Here is a 16,518-nt window from a genome sequence, read left to right as displayed (position 1 = left end):
TTACGCTACTCTGGCGGCCCAAACCTATATAAATCCGTGTCTTGTGTCCTTGCTTTTACCTTCGAGTTTCAGGTCCGACGATCCCTCACCAACCAATCTACTACCTCGGGATAGCCCTCAGTAGGTTGCCGAGCACTGCTGCCCCGATGTCCAGTCGAATCAAGTCATCGATGACTACTTCGACTACTCGTCTCGACTAGAAAACTAGTCGAGGGAGGGCCTCACACCGTCGACAACTAGTCGGAGTCGACTCCAACTTTTCAGCTTCATCAACAACCGTCGCGGCTTCACGAAGACTAATGGGTGACCTTTAGTATCGGTTGGAGTTCCCAACCGGTACTAAAGGGGTCAGGGGGCTCCTGGGGAACTAGCCGTTAGAACCGGTACTAATGCGAGCATTAGTACCGGGTCAAAAACTAACTGGTACTAAGGGTTAGGACCTATGCTCAGTTTTCCAGTAGTGGAAGTAATTGTTTTTTGACAGAAAGATACAAATCTAGGACAACGGTGTGGAGTTTTGTTTCTTAGTGGGACCTAGCATAAAACAACTGCATCTGGTGGCATGCAATTTAAGTTATCGACCTCAGCGTTTTTCTGCATCAAATTGGACCCATGCATAGATCTTGACACTAATGCAGCCTGGAATGACATGGAAAACCAGTTGATCACCAGCGTATTTCTAGATGCGCCATCCAAATCCAAATATAAATCAGTTTCACTGTCGTGCATTGTCGTGCCTAAAAATCCAAATATGAAAGAAATCTAGCACCGCAGTACATTGTCGTGCCACAAAATCCATGAATGGCAGAATCAATCAACAAAATCAGTAAAAAAAATAGCAAACAGGAAAAAGAATCAGCACAGAAGGATAAAAAAATCAGCACAAATGCCGCAAACAATCTGACAACAAAACATCCTAAGTATGATCCAAACATCACGTCATAGCTAGCAGATGGGGATTGAAATCGAAACAAAGAAAGACGCATGTCATGTCCTGATTCCATGCTGCAATTTCAGATTGTTGGAACATCCAACAATTACTCTAATCTCATGGGAAAAAAGCATCAAAAGATCACATATTTATGCATAGCTGATTAGCATATCCGGTGCCGGATCAGAAACTGCAGGATTTGCAAGAATCCGATAGTTTTGTTGCTGGAGTCATAAGCTACGGAGGAGGCAGTAGTGGCGTGGGGGTGCTCGTGCTCGTGCATCGTGCGGCAGATGGTTGCTACTAGCTGACAATGGTACGAGCAGGCCGTAACGTCGGCATCGGCGACCGGCATCATCTGGGAGCCTGACGCTGCCTCCGGCCACGTTAGCAGAGCTTTGGAGATTCGTTTTCTTTCAGCCACGTTCCTCACGAAGTGTTTGGATACTAGGCTAAAAATACTGCTCAAATTTAGTTCTTATTATATTGAATATTCATATGCTAATTAGAGAATTAAACATGCACTAATTATAAAACTAATTGTAGAAATTCTGGACTAATTCGCGAGACGAATCTATTAAGCATAATTAATTTATCATTAGCAAATAGTTACTGTAGCACCACATTATCAAATCATGGACTAATTAGGCTTAATAGATTCGTCTCGCGAATTAACCTCCATCTGTGCAATTAATTTTGTAATTAGTCTATAATTAATACTCCTAATTAATATTCAAATATCCAATGTGACAGGAGCTAAAGTTTAACTCTGGGAGCCAAACAAGCCCTGAGGTGAAAGAAAACGAATCTCCGTTGCTAAATCACTTCAGATTGTAAAGCGTTGGAGTCATCATGTGCGGGCACGAGTACCCGGCTTGTTATCTCTCCAACATTTTGGCCCTAAAGAGCCACGGCCCGTGATCATGGATGGCAGTAGTTTTGATGCCATCACTCAATCATGTACACTCACTGGCTGCTTGCTCTCGGCATTGGCATCTTCTCTTGATGACTCGTGGTGGACGGACGGACGGACGGACTGCATCCAAAAAGGTAACTCACGTCGTTCCATCCAAAACCAGTGTAGTTTCTCAGCTCACGCAAGACATGGGATGCAGAATTCTTCTAAAATACTCGCGCGTCAGTGGGAGAATAATGTTGTAGACAGTTGACAGAAACGTTTTCCTGCTAAGGACACAGCATCACATTATTGTTGATACCGATGCCAATATATATCTCATCAACCCTATTTTGCCTACCACTACAAAAAATCTCCTTATACATGACGGTTTACTTTGGCACAGACATGCGAAAATTCGTCACAGTTAACTCATGATGACGATCACGAAAAACGTCATGTATCCCGCGTCATAAATTTGTTGAACCGAAATGGACCGTCACAAGTTGGCTTTTTTATTCGTCATGTATGAACTGGTCGACAACAATAGCAAAAAGCAATAGTGATGAAATGAACCATCACGATTATGTTACACGTGGCTGCTATGTTGCCATGTCATCAGTGAGCTGTTTGTGTAGCAGCCACGTCATCAGTAGGTTGTTTGTGGCCCATTGTTCATGAGGCCCATGTGTTGTGTAGTTTTTTAGTTTTAGTTAGGTCCATATTGTAGCACGAACTATTGGGCTAGCCCAACTGCACAATAGAATTAGCCTACTGTGGGCCATAAAAAATCAGCAGACATTGAAATTTAAATTGCACCAACTTCAAATTTAAATTGCATCAAATTCAAATTTAAAATGACAGTAAATTCAAACTTAAATTCACACCACTCAGGTAGTCACAGATCACCATAGATCATCACAGATTCATATAATATGCCATCGCATATAAATAAATATATCACATCATCACAGATTCGCAGATACATCTGAACATATGCCAACATAGTAACTATCAGTTACATAAGAAGTTTCGCACACCATAGGCTACGACATGCATCAGACCTTACATCAGTTCATCAGTTCACAAAACATGCATCGGTTCACAGAACTGCACAGGGTGAAAATCATGCATCAGTTCAAACAAAAGACCATGCATCCACCTGTTCATAGACTAACATTGCACGAAGACAACTTGCCAAAATGCATCCATCACCAAAAGAAGCATCCAACAGCATATGTGCACCAACCGGTAACCCAAGACAACCTTACCATTTAGCTTGACATCCCGGAACCATGGACATCAAAGTCCTAATCAGTGCATCAGTGTCAGCTTGCCTTTTCTTCAATTCCTCTTCTTGCTTAACCCTCGTTGTTTCTGATTCCTCGAATTTCTTCATCATTTCTTCCATTTGCTGTTGTTGAGTCTTGATAACCCCCCTAAGATCACTTGATGTTTGTTTCTCCACCACCAGTTCCTCTTCTAGGTCGCGCTCACTGACACAAGTACCTTTGCTTCTGAGCCCCACATTTACAAGAAATTTGTTCTTCTTAGTTTTCTGAACAAGAGCCTCATAGACCACATCAGTCACATCCTTTGGTTCAAGACCATCATCTACAGGTTCATTTAGCTTCTCCTCCATTTCAACCTAGCAGTGGAGGAGACATAGATAGCTCAATGATCATGACATATGAACCTAATGTATCATCTGGTTGTGAACTAAATATGATTTTACTTACAATAAGAGATTGAACTGTAGGAGCAAACCCTTTCTTTTTGCTGTAGTGCATCTCTTTAAATAGTTCCAGTGCATTTGGTGGTTCATTTTTGTACTTGTCCGCCTGAAAATGAATAGAAAAGGACACTTTAAAAAACTACTGTTGATTCTATGTATTTCTAACACAGATAAAAGGCAGTAAACAAACTAAAGTTAAAGCATGTTCTGGTGAAAGTGCCATAGCTAATTTTACAGCCCCAAGTTTAGTATGTTGTGACATAATTTTGAAAACAAAGCAACCAGCAGTAGATTTTTGTCAACTATTACTAATCTATGTGGCATAGCTACATACAGAGCTCTCTTAAATATGCAGATAAGAAAAGACCTGACAAGAAAATGACAATACTTGGTATTCAACTTAAAGTTAGTTCATATACAATATGTTTCCATTGAAGGTCAAACAGCATGTTCTAGTGAAAAGTGTCAGTGAGTTGTACTCACCAATTTTACAATCTGTATTTCATAGCTGCAAGAACCAGTGGTCTGATGGAACTGCACTTTGCTTCTGTTCTCTCTGTTCTTCTCACAAGTCACTTATAGCAACACAGTTCTGTTGTTAAGCACATATGACATCAACATGATGAGATGGGGAATAGTTGGATGAACTTACCATTTTTTGTTCATTTTTCAAATGTTCCACAAGTTTATCCCATTGCTCATCAGTCATTGAGGTCACAGGAGATGTTTTGGGCACTAGATGTAGTGGCAAAGCATCAAAATACCTCGTTTTGAGATTGTAGCGCTGCTGGCGAATAGCTTTCTTCATCATAGCCACATATGCTTTTTTCATAGGTGCTGCCTTTACATTCGTATGAAACTTTGCTGGTAACAGTAAACAACATTGCCAAATGTTATTGAATACACAATGTTAGTGTTAGAAATAAACAGTGGAAAGAGGCAAGTTTGAACATTTACACCAACTCTGTCTATGTTGATGATCTTAGGATGTTTCTTGTACTCCTTCCAATGTGGAAATATCGGAACATGGTTCCTTACTGCAATGTTGCACTCAGTTGCAAATTTTGCAGCAATCATCACTGAGTTCGGTCTTTTCTTTCCCGGTTCAATAACCAAAGGAAGTTTGCCTTTCCTCGAGCAAGTCATTGAATCAAGTTCTCTCCCAATATTAGGTCCCCTCACCCAGACCTCCTCATCAAATGGGTCATCTACCAAGGATAAGAATAAACTTTTGAACTCTGATTCAAGAAATTCAGCACTCGGTAATGCAGAAACAAAAGTAGTAACAAATACTAGTTAAATATTATCCTATCAACTTATGAAAATTAAAGTTGTTGATTTAGCAATAATATCAAAACTGGTGTTCAAGACTGAGCCAATTTTCATTTTATTATGAACAATGTATGAAGTACAAAATTTTAGTCATGCACTGGTGACTAAATTATCTGTCCATAAGTTATCTTAAGCATTGGATTATCAACCAACCATAATAAATATCCTAATATGATTGACTAATTGAGCCTAGCAGCACCAGGTTGACTTGAGTAGAAAATAACTGTAACTTGAACTGATGCTCATGTAGAGAAGCAAAGCAGGCACAATTTGACTGCAAAGACAAGCTCGACTTGTGGTTCTTCTATGGTACTATGCACTTGCTGAACCATTAGGACAAGCTAAAACATGCGAAGAACAAACACCAAGAGCATGACACAGCATGACACACCTTCAGAAACGTTGGCACCCTCTATTTCTCCATTTTCATTGACATCATTCATTATGGCAACTTCAGAGAGGTTCAGCTCAGTTTGTATATGCTCATCTCCAGTCAGGCAGCCATTTTGCTCGCCTGCATCAGCTACAATGCAATATAAAATTAGTAATAGTACTTTGGAATGCTGGTTCTACAATTTGAGTTCAATTTGTTACAGGAATGTAGTCATTTAACCTTCCTTTGTAGCCTGATTGCATATTTCAGCTTGATTAGTCACTGCAGTAGCATCAGCTGCACGATTCTTCTGTGACCTTGTGCAAACACCAGGTTGCATCTCAGGTTGTGCCTTCTGAACACCTCTCTCAGTAACCTCTGTTGTTGTCTTCTTCTTCTACATAGAACCAATCAAATGTACAGATTGGGAGACAAACATTAAATGCAATAAGCAAGCAATCCACATATTAAGATTTGACACTATGGAATAACTAGCACCTTATATGATAAACTAGCAAGTGTACACCCCAACTCCGTCTCCGGTTCTAGGCCATCATCACTTAGATGGCCATCACTGTTAGGCTCATCCTCACCATTGTACTCCAAGCCAGAGTTTTCTGCTTTGTTCTGCTGCTGGATTTTTGGGTAAATCCTAGTGTTCACAAAAAGTGTAGCTAGTACAGGAAGTCCTAGTTGCCGCATCTTTGCGTTGTTGTGCAAAAACGTTCTCATCCGCTGAAGTTCATAGTCAGTAAGCGGAGGATCTGCATTAAGAAGGAATAAAGAGAAAATTAGGGACATATTTCATGATTACAAAAAATCAAAAAAACAGGAGCACATGCAGGGGACAAGGTAAGCAAGAGCCTAGCCAAGACAAGACACTGAACAATGCCACTGTATATGCCAAAACAAGTATCGTACCATAGATGAGTAAATTTGCCTCTATCTAGACTATCTGAACTAAATGAATGGGCTCTATGCACTGTATATTTTGCAACAGGAACGGGATCAAGGAGTATCAGGAAAACTAAATGAGTTTTAAAGGCTCTAAAAAGAATACACCCACCATGGCAATCAGACTTTTTGAACCAAGAAACTCATATAGGGTTCTAATCGCCTACAGCCATTATCACTTAGATAGGGTTCGTAGGAGCATATCTAGGCGACCCGATACTGTGTAAGCAAGACCACCGAAAATAAGGATGTAGGAGAGACACTTCACCTGCAAACTGGTTTCCCGGCCGTGTCCTCTTCGCTGGTTTTTTGCCCCTCTTCTTCGGTGACATCGGTGTTTTTGTAGATACTCTGGGAGAAGAGGAAGCGGTGGCTGCGGGATGGCAGAGCGGCGGTGGCGGCGGGACGGCGGACGGTGGGGCCGCTAGCTGCGGGACGACGGATGGCTGGGTGTAGGGTTCTGGGGGCAAGATTTGGAGGATTGGGGGGATTTGGGGGCGGCATTGCCTGCAAGACGGCGAAGCCCGATTATATAGGGTGCTGCAATATTACCAAAATAGCCTCATCATTTCCTTTGTGTGATGGAGTGCTGTCTAGGTGGGCGTGCCAGATTGATAAATTTGCATGCCAAATTATGGAGTGGGGAAGGCCGCTACCAGCAAAAGTTTCAGGGTGCACGCCTACACTGTTCAGAATGCCCGCCGAAACATTCAAGGTGCTTCTTTTTTTCTTGAAATGGTCCTTATATATATATTTTTAGCTATCAAGGTATTAAAATAGTGCACGGTAATAACCAAATTTGGATTACTATATATACTTGCTTGGTATTAATTGTATAAATTTGGTTAATTAAATTGTTTAGGCCCGGTAATGTAAATAAATCACTACTGCCCTTTCTTATGACAAGTAATAGTGCTTAATAGCACATATTAAGCCCAATAATCTATATAACTTTGAAGCTCTCGCATGTATTTCTACAAAGGCTACATTTTACTTTATGGTACGTGCCACATAACCTATAGTGATCGTTAATGATTTGAGAAGTGTTCGACTTGAATGTATCTTGCTTACGGGGTTTTGGTGGTGATTATATATATATATATATATATATATATATATATATATAATCAGTACCATAGGCGGAGCTCCCCATGCAGCAGTGTGGGGCGGCTGCCCTAGCTACCACCAGAGTGGATCCACTAGTACCCCTCTATCTTCCTCCCCTCCGGCAGGTGGCAGTGAAGGAGCGGTGGCGTCCGTCGTCCGATGCACCGAGGAAGATGATAGCATGAACGACCGAACAAGTAAAAATGATTCAGCCATCCGGGAAGAAAAAAAGGCCATGGCCCAATAAGCCTAGACTGGCCAAGTGGAAGCCCCCAACCCCTAATTCCCATTCCCCCAAGCTGTCCAAGTCCAACGCTCGCGTTCTCCCGCAACGCCACACTCAGAGTTGGAGGTCGCCAGGTTAGAACTCCGTGCGGCCGCGCCCGAGCAAGCTTTCGCCATTCGTTGGCTGCCCCAGCTACCGCCGGAGTGGATCCACTAGATGGTAATTTAATCACTCAAGAGCATCATTACGTATCGATACTTTCTTGGCTGCTATTGATGCTATTATCACTGAGATATCATCATCAATCTCTGTGATGCGCCCCACCTAAATTTTTATTCGAGCTCCGCCACTTGTCAGTACCAAATAACTTGTACATAGAAATGGTCACAATCCAAACAGGGGCAGCTTGCAATACTAAACAGGGAAATTCTAGACATAATATAGTCATAAATCCAAACAGAAATGTCTTGTTGCTTCCAAATATGGATTCTTAACTCTATTACTAAATAGGGAAAATATTACATAATAATACATGACAAATGATCAGATCACAAGTATAGAAACTACTCATCATCGCTATCTACCTCAATAGGGACAGCTTCTTCTTCACTCCAGTACTCCATCAGTGTGTCATCCTCTATCTCATCACCCTCTTCATCTTCACTAATAGTCTTTGATTGATTTTCCTTTGTAAGTCGAGCAACCTCAGCAGCATCAACAAGAAGGCCAGCCTCATCAGCCCTGTTTAAAAGCATGTCAGGTAACATCTCAGAAACTTCTGGTCTTCTGCCAGTGTCCACAGCACATGTCTGCTCTTGATAGGGTGCAGCAGTGGATACGACACCATCTATTTCAGACACATTGTACAAATGACGATGCTTAAATGTCTGGAAAATCCGCCAATTCGTTCCATTCTTAATATCTGGCAAATAGAAAACCTGTGTAGCTTGAGTTGCCAAAATAAAACAGTCTTTCTTGTACCACAAGCAGCCAATATTGATGCTTTTACAAAATCCATCACCCCTTACTGCAGTATGCTTACCATCCAATTTATACCAGTCACATCTAAAAATAACAACAGTTCTTTTTGTACTATCATCCTTGGCGTTGTACTGTAACTCAATAATCTCTTTCAATATACCATAAAAATTAATCATCTCACTTCTGTATGCACCTGCACAAGCCACCCTAGAGTTTTGTGTCTTCTTGTTTTTGTCATGCTCGACGGTGTAATACCGCACACCATTGACAACACATGTGGAGTATGATCTTACTTTAAGGTCAGGGCCACAAGCTAGGGCAAATATATCATCATCTACCTCCAAGATGCATTCAACCTCCACACCTGCAAAAGGGAATGCCTCAGCACCAAAATAATTATCTACAAGATAACTAAAAATTTAGGATAACAATAAGATACTAACATAATTCCTGAACCAACTCCCAAATCCCTGCTCTGTCCTTCTTTCAAGATCTGCAGCAGCCACCCCTACTGCTGTTAATTCATCTACAAACATTATGTAACTAAAAAATCATTAAGAAACAGATGTATTATACAAAATATAGATTTAAGAATATACTTTATGTACTTCTCGGCCTGATCACAAGTATGGAGAGTATACCAAACCAACTTATCAAGTTCCTCGAAGTAGAAAATATCACATGCACCAATAAGATTGACACCGTGCCCAAACACATCAACAGTATAGGCTGATTGATCTGAAAATCCAACATTTCTTGGCAGTCGATTAAACCTAGTCTCTACATCATCCATATATCTCAAGCAAAATGTGAGGGCTTCATCTGCCACATAAGCCTCTGCAATTGAGCCTTCTGGGCGTGCATTGTTCCTAACAGACCTCTTCAAAGTATACAAGCGTCGTTCAATTGGGTACATCCACTTGAAAAGCACAGGTCCATGGAGGATGGCCTCATCAGGCAAGTGGATAGCAAGGTGAACCATGACATCAAAAAAAGCAGGGGGGAAGATTTTCTAAAGCTTGCACAATATGACAGGTATTTCAGTCTTCATTCGAGCCAAGACATCTTTGTTTAGTTTTTGGTTGCATAATTCCCTAAAAAATTCGCCGAACTCAGCAAGTGTTTGATATATATCATCATCCAACAACCCTCTCAGCCCAGCAGGTATAATCCTTTGCAACAGAATGTGGCAGTCATGAGTTTTTAGGCCTTGCCACTTGATTGAGTCAGCATTTAAGCATCTTTGTATATTTGAAGCATATCCATCTGGAAACTTAGCCTCCTTTAAGAAATTACAAAATTCAATCTTCTTTGACTTGGATAACGTATATCAAGCTTTAGGCATGTCATATGAATCTCCACTATGCTGTAATTGCAACTCCTTTCTAATTTTAAATCAAGCCTTGCATTAACTGTGTCTTTTGACTTCCCTTTTATATCCAGAATGGTACCAAGGAGGCTTTCACACACATTTTTTTCAATGTGCATGACATCAAGATTGTGTCTAAGCTTTAGAGATGGACAATATGGTAAGTCCCACAAACAAATCCTTCTGCCCCAAATTGGCACACGATTCCCTGAACGCTTCCTTTTCTGTCCTACTCTAACATCTCTAACCTTTTCTAATTCTTCTAGTAGCTCTTCTGTGGTGAAAGTACCTGGCTTCGCACTGCTATCATGGAGGGATGCAAATTCACTGTCCTTGCGCAAACGATGACCTCTCGGAAGGAAACGATAGTGCCCAATTGTGACGACCGGCCCCAAACCTTCCCAGTTAATCTTAATCCTAGCCCCTGATCACCTGTCTAGTTTGCCACGCCCAAGTGTTCAGTTCAACCTGCCACCCGGTCCCGACCCCTGAGACCCGACCCCTCCCCGTCTTGCTTCGGTTCCGATCCCGCCAAACCCAGCTCACTGTCGGATCTTCTAATTCTTTCCCAAACGTCCGTTCTATCTGACCGGTGGACCCATGAGATCTTTTTCCCCCAGATCTTCCGCGACAGGCGCACTCGAGTTGCATGCCCGCTTCAGAGTCCCTCCGCCGCGTGGCTCATCTTCTCCGACGCCCGCCGCTCAGCCTTGTCTCTGGCTCGCAACCGAATGGATTCTCGCGCCCACTTCCCCAATGGCAGCGGAAGCCCCTCTGCAACCTTTCTGCCGCGCCTCGCCTCCCGCGCCCATCATCACACCGCCAGATCCCGGCCGCAGAGCCCGATGTCGCCCATCTTTTCCGTCACTTCGAGTACAGTCGTGCCGCCTGGTCTTCACTACCCGACGATTCCTCCTTCGCCAACCCCGACCACGGCAGCGACAGCTCCTTTCCCCGCCCTGTCAGAAGCCGTCCGACAATCTGTTGCTCCGCGCTCGCCCGCGCGCCCGCGGCTGCCTGTCTTCTCACCTGTGCGCCCTCGATTCTAGCGCCGTTAAACCGGTCGCTTCCATCAAATCTGCCGCACGACGACGCCCGCCTCCGCCAAATCTCAACCACCGGCATACCCGCTCCTGCGCCGCCCTGACGCCAGAGCCCAATGACCGCTGGCGTCATCCCCGAAGTCCTGCACCACCGCCCTCGTCGCTCAATCGCCGCCCCAGCAGAGCACTCCATTGCTTCTTCCCCGGCCTTCGCGCCGCTCCCCTTCTCGCTCCTACGCCGCTTCCCTTCCCCGTCCCAGCAGCTATAAAAGGGAATGCACAAGCCCGCCGGAGTTCCCTCCGCCATTGTTGCCTTCAGCCATTTCTCTTGCTCCCTGCTCAAGCTCCTAGCGCCACACCCTAAGTTCCTGAGAAACTCTCCTCTCAGCTCCCCTCTATTTTCCCCAAGCCACCCAGCCGCTTGCTCCTCCGTGCTGCGTAAAAGCTCACTTGTGATCCACAAGAAGCACCGCCGCCGCCGGAGCACTGCCGGACTTAGCCGTTGTTCAAAGCCTTAGTCCCTCCGCCCAAGTCTGCTTCTTCCCGACCCCAAGCTTTCCTTGTAGGAAGAAGGTAAGCTGCCGACCCCAGTCCGCTTCGCCCGACCCCTCTTATCCACCCGACCCCGGTTCCATCTCGCCCGACCCTATCTGTTCCGCCGACCCCTATGCGCCTCGCCGAGGGCTCGGCTGTGATCTTTTCTTCAAACTGAGGGTGTATGTGTAAAACTTGGGAACCCTTCCTGCGCTTGAGTCTGAGGATCCCTAGCATACCAAACCCTCTAGTTGAAGGATCAGATCATAAGTTCCTTTCCAACCCTTACCTCTTGATCTCCACCAGCTCCCTCGAACCTCCACACCCTCCTGCTCTTTGTCGCGAGTTTCTGGGCTCAGGCTTGCAATTGTTGCTGTTGAAATAACCATCTATGCTAACTCTTGCATTGCATTCGTGTAGAGTTACGCCTTGCCGACGGCTTCTACGAGCTACACCCGGCGCCAGAAGATGAAGCTGTAGCTGAGCTCCTGCCCCCAGAAGCCGAAGCCGCCCCCGAAGTCGAGCAGTTCTCTTCCTCTTTGCTAGAAGGCAAGCCCCGGTTGCATGAAAACCCTGTGTTGTTTTACCAGACTTGCGCATGCCTTCTGTAACATGCTTGTGCATTTACGTATAGGAGTTGTTTGAAACCCTAGACGCATGACCTAGTTCCCAATGAATCTGAACACTAGCTGTTGGACCGAGTAGCTGCTTGCTTAACTAGGAGACGGTAAAAGCCGAGTGATTTCCTGTCACTCGTGAGTTATAGGAGTTGGATGTCTACCTTTCTGTTACAACTGTAAGGATGATGGACGGGGCAGGGTTTTGGGTAACTCTTTGGTGGTTGGATGATTGCCCCGTCTGTCTATGAAAATTTTGCTAAGGCCCGACAGTGGTGGTGTTTGTGATCAAGTGTTAGAAAGTACTAACCTCATACTTAGTATGGGATGAGGAAGCCTAGTACCGGATTGAACCTAAACATGAGCGGTCACCCCATTGTTCTTGGAACGGAGTTTCCCCTGCTGGTTGTCGCACGTGGTGGCAAGCGTGGTCACAGAACGGCAGAGGCCGGGTCTGTGGAACCTTGCACCAAAGGAAATGGGCCCGACACGGGTTAGGGGATTGATGGGGAAGGCCGACACAGGAAGCGACCTCCGGGTGCGCGGATGTCGTGAGGTTAGGTTCACCATGCATGGTTGAAGAACTCGAATCGATTCGTCTGCCTCTCACAGTTTGAGACTGCTTGATCGCTATGTCACCCTGAGTAAATGAGGAATCTGATGATGACATGGTTTGGTTGATATATACATACCTTGCTTGAGTTCTATGTTTGCTTAGAATAGGATGCAAAAACCTAGACCGGCTAATGAACTTAGAACCGGAGCTAAAACTTGAAAATAGGGTTTACTTAGTGCTTTTGGCAAACAAACCCCCCAGCCAAAAAGCCCTGCATGTCTAGAATGGTGGAGTAGTTTTACTCCTGTCGGTTAAGTCTTGTTGAGCTTAGTAGCTCAGCCTGGTTGTGGCTCCAGTTTTTCAGGTGAAGTTGATGCCCCCGACCCTTCTCTTGCTGGCACTTGGCCGCCCCAGCTCCCTCCGGGTTGGACGGTTGAGTGGGATCCCTCCTCGAACGGTGAGGAGAGGGATCAGTGATGTCCCGGCTGGCCTCATCAGGACGTCCGGCCCACGACGATTGCTTCCGCTAGTGGTTTTATCTTCCTTTGTTTTTCTGAAAACCTTGTAAAACTCTGATGTTATTTCATAACCAAACTAAGTGGGTAAGTTGTTAATTCGGTGGACTTGTTGTACTCTCTGGAACCGCTCACCTTCGTGTGAGTCTGCTAAATCAGTCCTGTTCAAGTGGTTAAATCAGAGGAAAATCCGACGGCACTTCGTATTTACTCGGCTTAGGCATGAGCGTCGCGTATCAGGCGGCTGAATCATGTCTAACCCAGTAGATCCAAAGTGGATCCGCCACACCAATATAACATAGCTTGCTCCTTATGGCATACGATAGAGTATTTTTGTCACAATGGAGACAAGCAAAGTAACCACTTGTGGCACGCCCTGATAGGGTACTGAGTGCTAGATAATCATGAATGCACCACAACACTGCAGCACGAAGCTTAAAATCTTTTCCGGTGATAGCATCAAGAGTATCCACACCAGACCATAGCTCAAGTAATTCTTCTACAAGAGGCTGCAAGAAAACATCAAAGGCCTTCCTCGGTGAATGAGGACCGGGAATCAACAAGGCCATCATGAGATTAGATTCATCCATGCATGCCCAAGGTGGTAAGTTGTATGGAATCACAAAAACGGGCCACATGCTATAAGATGAACTCATGTTGTTAAAAGGATTGAAACCATCTGTGGCAAGTCCAAGTCTTAGGTTTCGGGCATCTTCAGCAAAATCAGGCCAGCGGTTGTCAAAATCTTCCCATGCCTTTCCATCTGCAGGATGGGTCATTTCCTTCTCATTGTATTTCCTCTTCAACTTATGCCACTGTCCTCTCCATGATTTATGCACCTGCTATATGTGCTGGACATGCCATTGAGCAGTAGGTGCCTCTCGACTTCATTTTGGTGCAGAGGTTGATGGTTCATATAGCGACTACATGGGCACAAAATTTGCTCATCCTCAGTAAACCTCTCTCTGACGAAGTTCATGAAAGATCCGCATGTGGCTGGCGATGGATCCTGTGCAGGGGAGCCTTGACGGAGCCGTTGCCGCTGCTGGAACCACTGGCCCTCAGTAAACTCATTACCTTTAACCCAGGCACATAGTCCCCGTGCTTGTAGTAAGCTAGGCTCTTGGAGGCCCTCCACTCTGCTATCCCCATCCCATCTGCATAAACGTAAACCAGGTACTCCAAAGTCACTCCACTTCCGATTTCGGAATCACACCGATGAACACTATTACAGTTATAGCACGACCAGCCGACCATGCACAAGGTAACAGAAGAACTCACAGTGGTTGTTCTCGCAGACCAATATGACCGGCAACTTCCAGAGCGTGCTGGTGGCGGTGGGGTTAAGGCGGTGGAGAATGGCATCCGGGCAAGGGAGCAGCAGCTGGTCGGGCTGTTGGGCAGGGGAGGCCGGCGGGGACACCATGGATGAGCGAGCGGCCGCTGCGCCGGCCGGCCCAACCAGCTGCTGGCCGGCGTCGGCGCACCGCGCCCCGGGATCTGGCGGAGTAGGCGAGTGGCGGGCCTCTTCGCACTCACGGCTTCGTCCGTCGGGATGGGGTGGGCCGACGGGGTGGGGATGGCGGCTGGCACCGGGCGGCCGCCAGCTAGGTAGGGCCGCGGAAAAGGCCGGTGGGGTGGGGCTGCCGCCGGCCAGGCGTCAGGCCTCGGGATGGAAGACGACCGCCGCGGACAGGGTCATGGAAAGGGGTGGCCGGCGCAAATAAGTGTGGTCTGTGGTCAAATGGCTCCTTAATCTCAAAGGACTATAATTTATTTGAGAAAGGACGAAAGAAAAAAAATAAATCAACACTATGCGAAAACAATTCAGTATCCTAGTGGTTAGGTCAATTTTGGATTTGGACCGTCACAGATGACTACATTCTGTGATGATTTGTTGGAAGGTCAAGGTAAACCGTCATGTATAAGGGTATTTCTTGTAGTGTACAGCAGGCTGTACCCGGGGGTGGTACTGCTTTATGGCGACTGCTTGTCTGTGACACAGTACTCCTTTAATTTTTCTGCTGGTGCGCAGTCTGTTGTAGCATAGTTTCCAACAAAATAGGCAATACTTGTGTCCGGATTTGGTCGGTACCGTTAAGAAAACGATGCACAATTATGTGCTACTTATTGACGCATCAATTTCAATTAAAAACATGTTTGGATGGGCTAGAGAGTTAGAGTTAAACTTGAGTTAGGACTAAACTTTATCTAATTAAACTTTAGCCAATGCCTATTTAGAGATATGGCAAATGGGTAGGACTAAAGTCTATAAAGCGTCAAATTTTATTCTTATTTCTCTCTTCCCCTCTATAAAATTAGGGACATTTAATCTTTTCCCAAGCTACTAGTTCTCATTAGCTCTGGTCTCCTGACTAATACTTTTACATCTTTTCAAGGATTGGCTAAAGTACATCCCATCCATTGGCCCTCATATTTGAATGGGCTAGTTAAAATGTAACCCTTAGATCCAAACATAGCCTAAATTTGCTTCCCCTTGCTATGGTGTCAAAGTAACAAGACCTTATCAGACGATCCATTATTTGTTCTTGCTGCCATCATCTAGTTATACGTGATCCATCTATCCTTTCTATCCACATCCATTAACTTCTATAATAACACCCTGCCCATGTTATGTCCTCATTCCTGACAAGTGCGTGTTATTGTTACTTAATTAGATTTTATTAGAGAAGGACGTGATCAGTTTTGCAAATGGTACATGCAAATTTATTAATCCTTGAATCCGTAGTCGCTGCCCTAAAAAGTACTTCACATTTTGACGTTTAAATGATTTTTAAGGTTTGACTTTGACCACTATTTTTTTGTTCGAATATATTTATAAGATCTAATACGTTTTGTATTATGAAAGAAGATTTAAAGACAAATGTACATGAACAGTAACTTTATGTTTCCAAACTAGATATTGCAAATTTTATCTAAAAAATATAAAAATGTTAAATGAATCCGAAATAGCAAGTATTTATGACAGCGTTTGCTCCATGACTAGAGTTGCGGCTGCCGCACCTTGCTCTAGCATCAACTACTAGTTCATTTTGGGCGACACGTCTCACCAAAAGTCTGGTGTTGATTTCAAGCGCCACACTTGCGGCGACGCTGGAAGCTGGGTGTGGTGTGCATTGGTTATCATCCAAATAAAATGCCTTGTTGAGCCTATATGATGACCCACAAACTTATTTTTTTTAAAAAAATGTAACCGAGATCAACTAATTTCACTCACCAGCAAAAAACATGAATTTCGTGAAATTTCATCGAAATTTGGAACCCTGCATGCATGAACACACTAGTACATTTCTACGAGTAAAATGCATTGCAGATAGAATAACTTGCAT

At 44.5% G+C, this 16,518-nt stretch overlaps 1 protein-coding gene and 1 pseudogene across 1 annotated transcript; both read right to left on the bottom strand.

Annotated features, from left to right (window-relative positions):
• Positions 1-3,093: 3,093 nt before the first annotated feature.
• Positions 3,094-5,968, bottom strand: LOC140221185 (uncharacterized). The gene is made up of 8 exons (XM_072290497.1): positions 5,765-5,968; positions 5,507-5,663; positions 5,285-5,416; positions 4,513-4,769; positions 4,210-4,420; positions 4,045-4,136; positions 3,566-3,667; positions 3,094-3,474 (listed from the first exon to the last, which is right to left on the bottom strand). Exons 1-8 carry the CDS (start codon positions 5,966-5,968, stop codon positions 3,094-3,096), a joined length of 1,536 nt encoding a protein of 511 aa, XP_072146598.1.
• A 2,100-nt stretch (positions 5,969-8,068) lies between these two features.
• On the bottom strand, positions 8,069-14,594 carry LOC140221184 (uncharacterized; annotated as a pseudogene).
• Positions 14,595-16,518: the final 1,924 nt, after the last annotated feature.

Source organism: Setaria viridis, chromosome 9, assembly GCF_005286985.2.
Source record: "Setaria viridis chromosome 9, Setaria_viridis_v4.0, whole genome shotgun sequence".
Lineage (NCBI taxonomy): Eukaryota > Viridiplantae > Streptophyta > Magnoliopsida > Poales > Poaceae > Setaria > Setaria viridis.
This window is presented reverse-complemented; position numbering and strand designations above follow the sequence as displayed.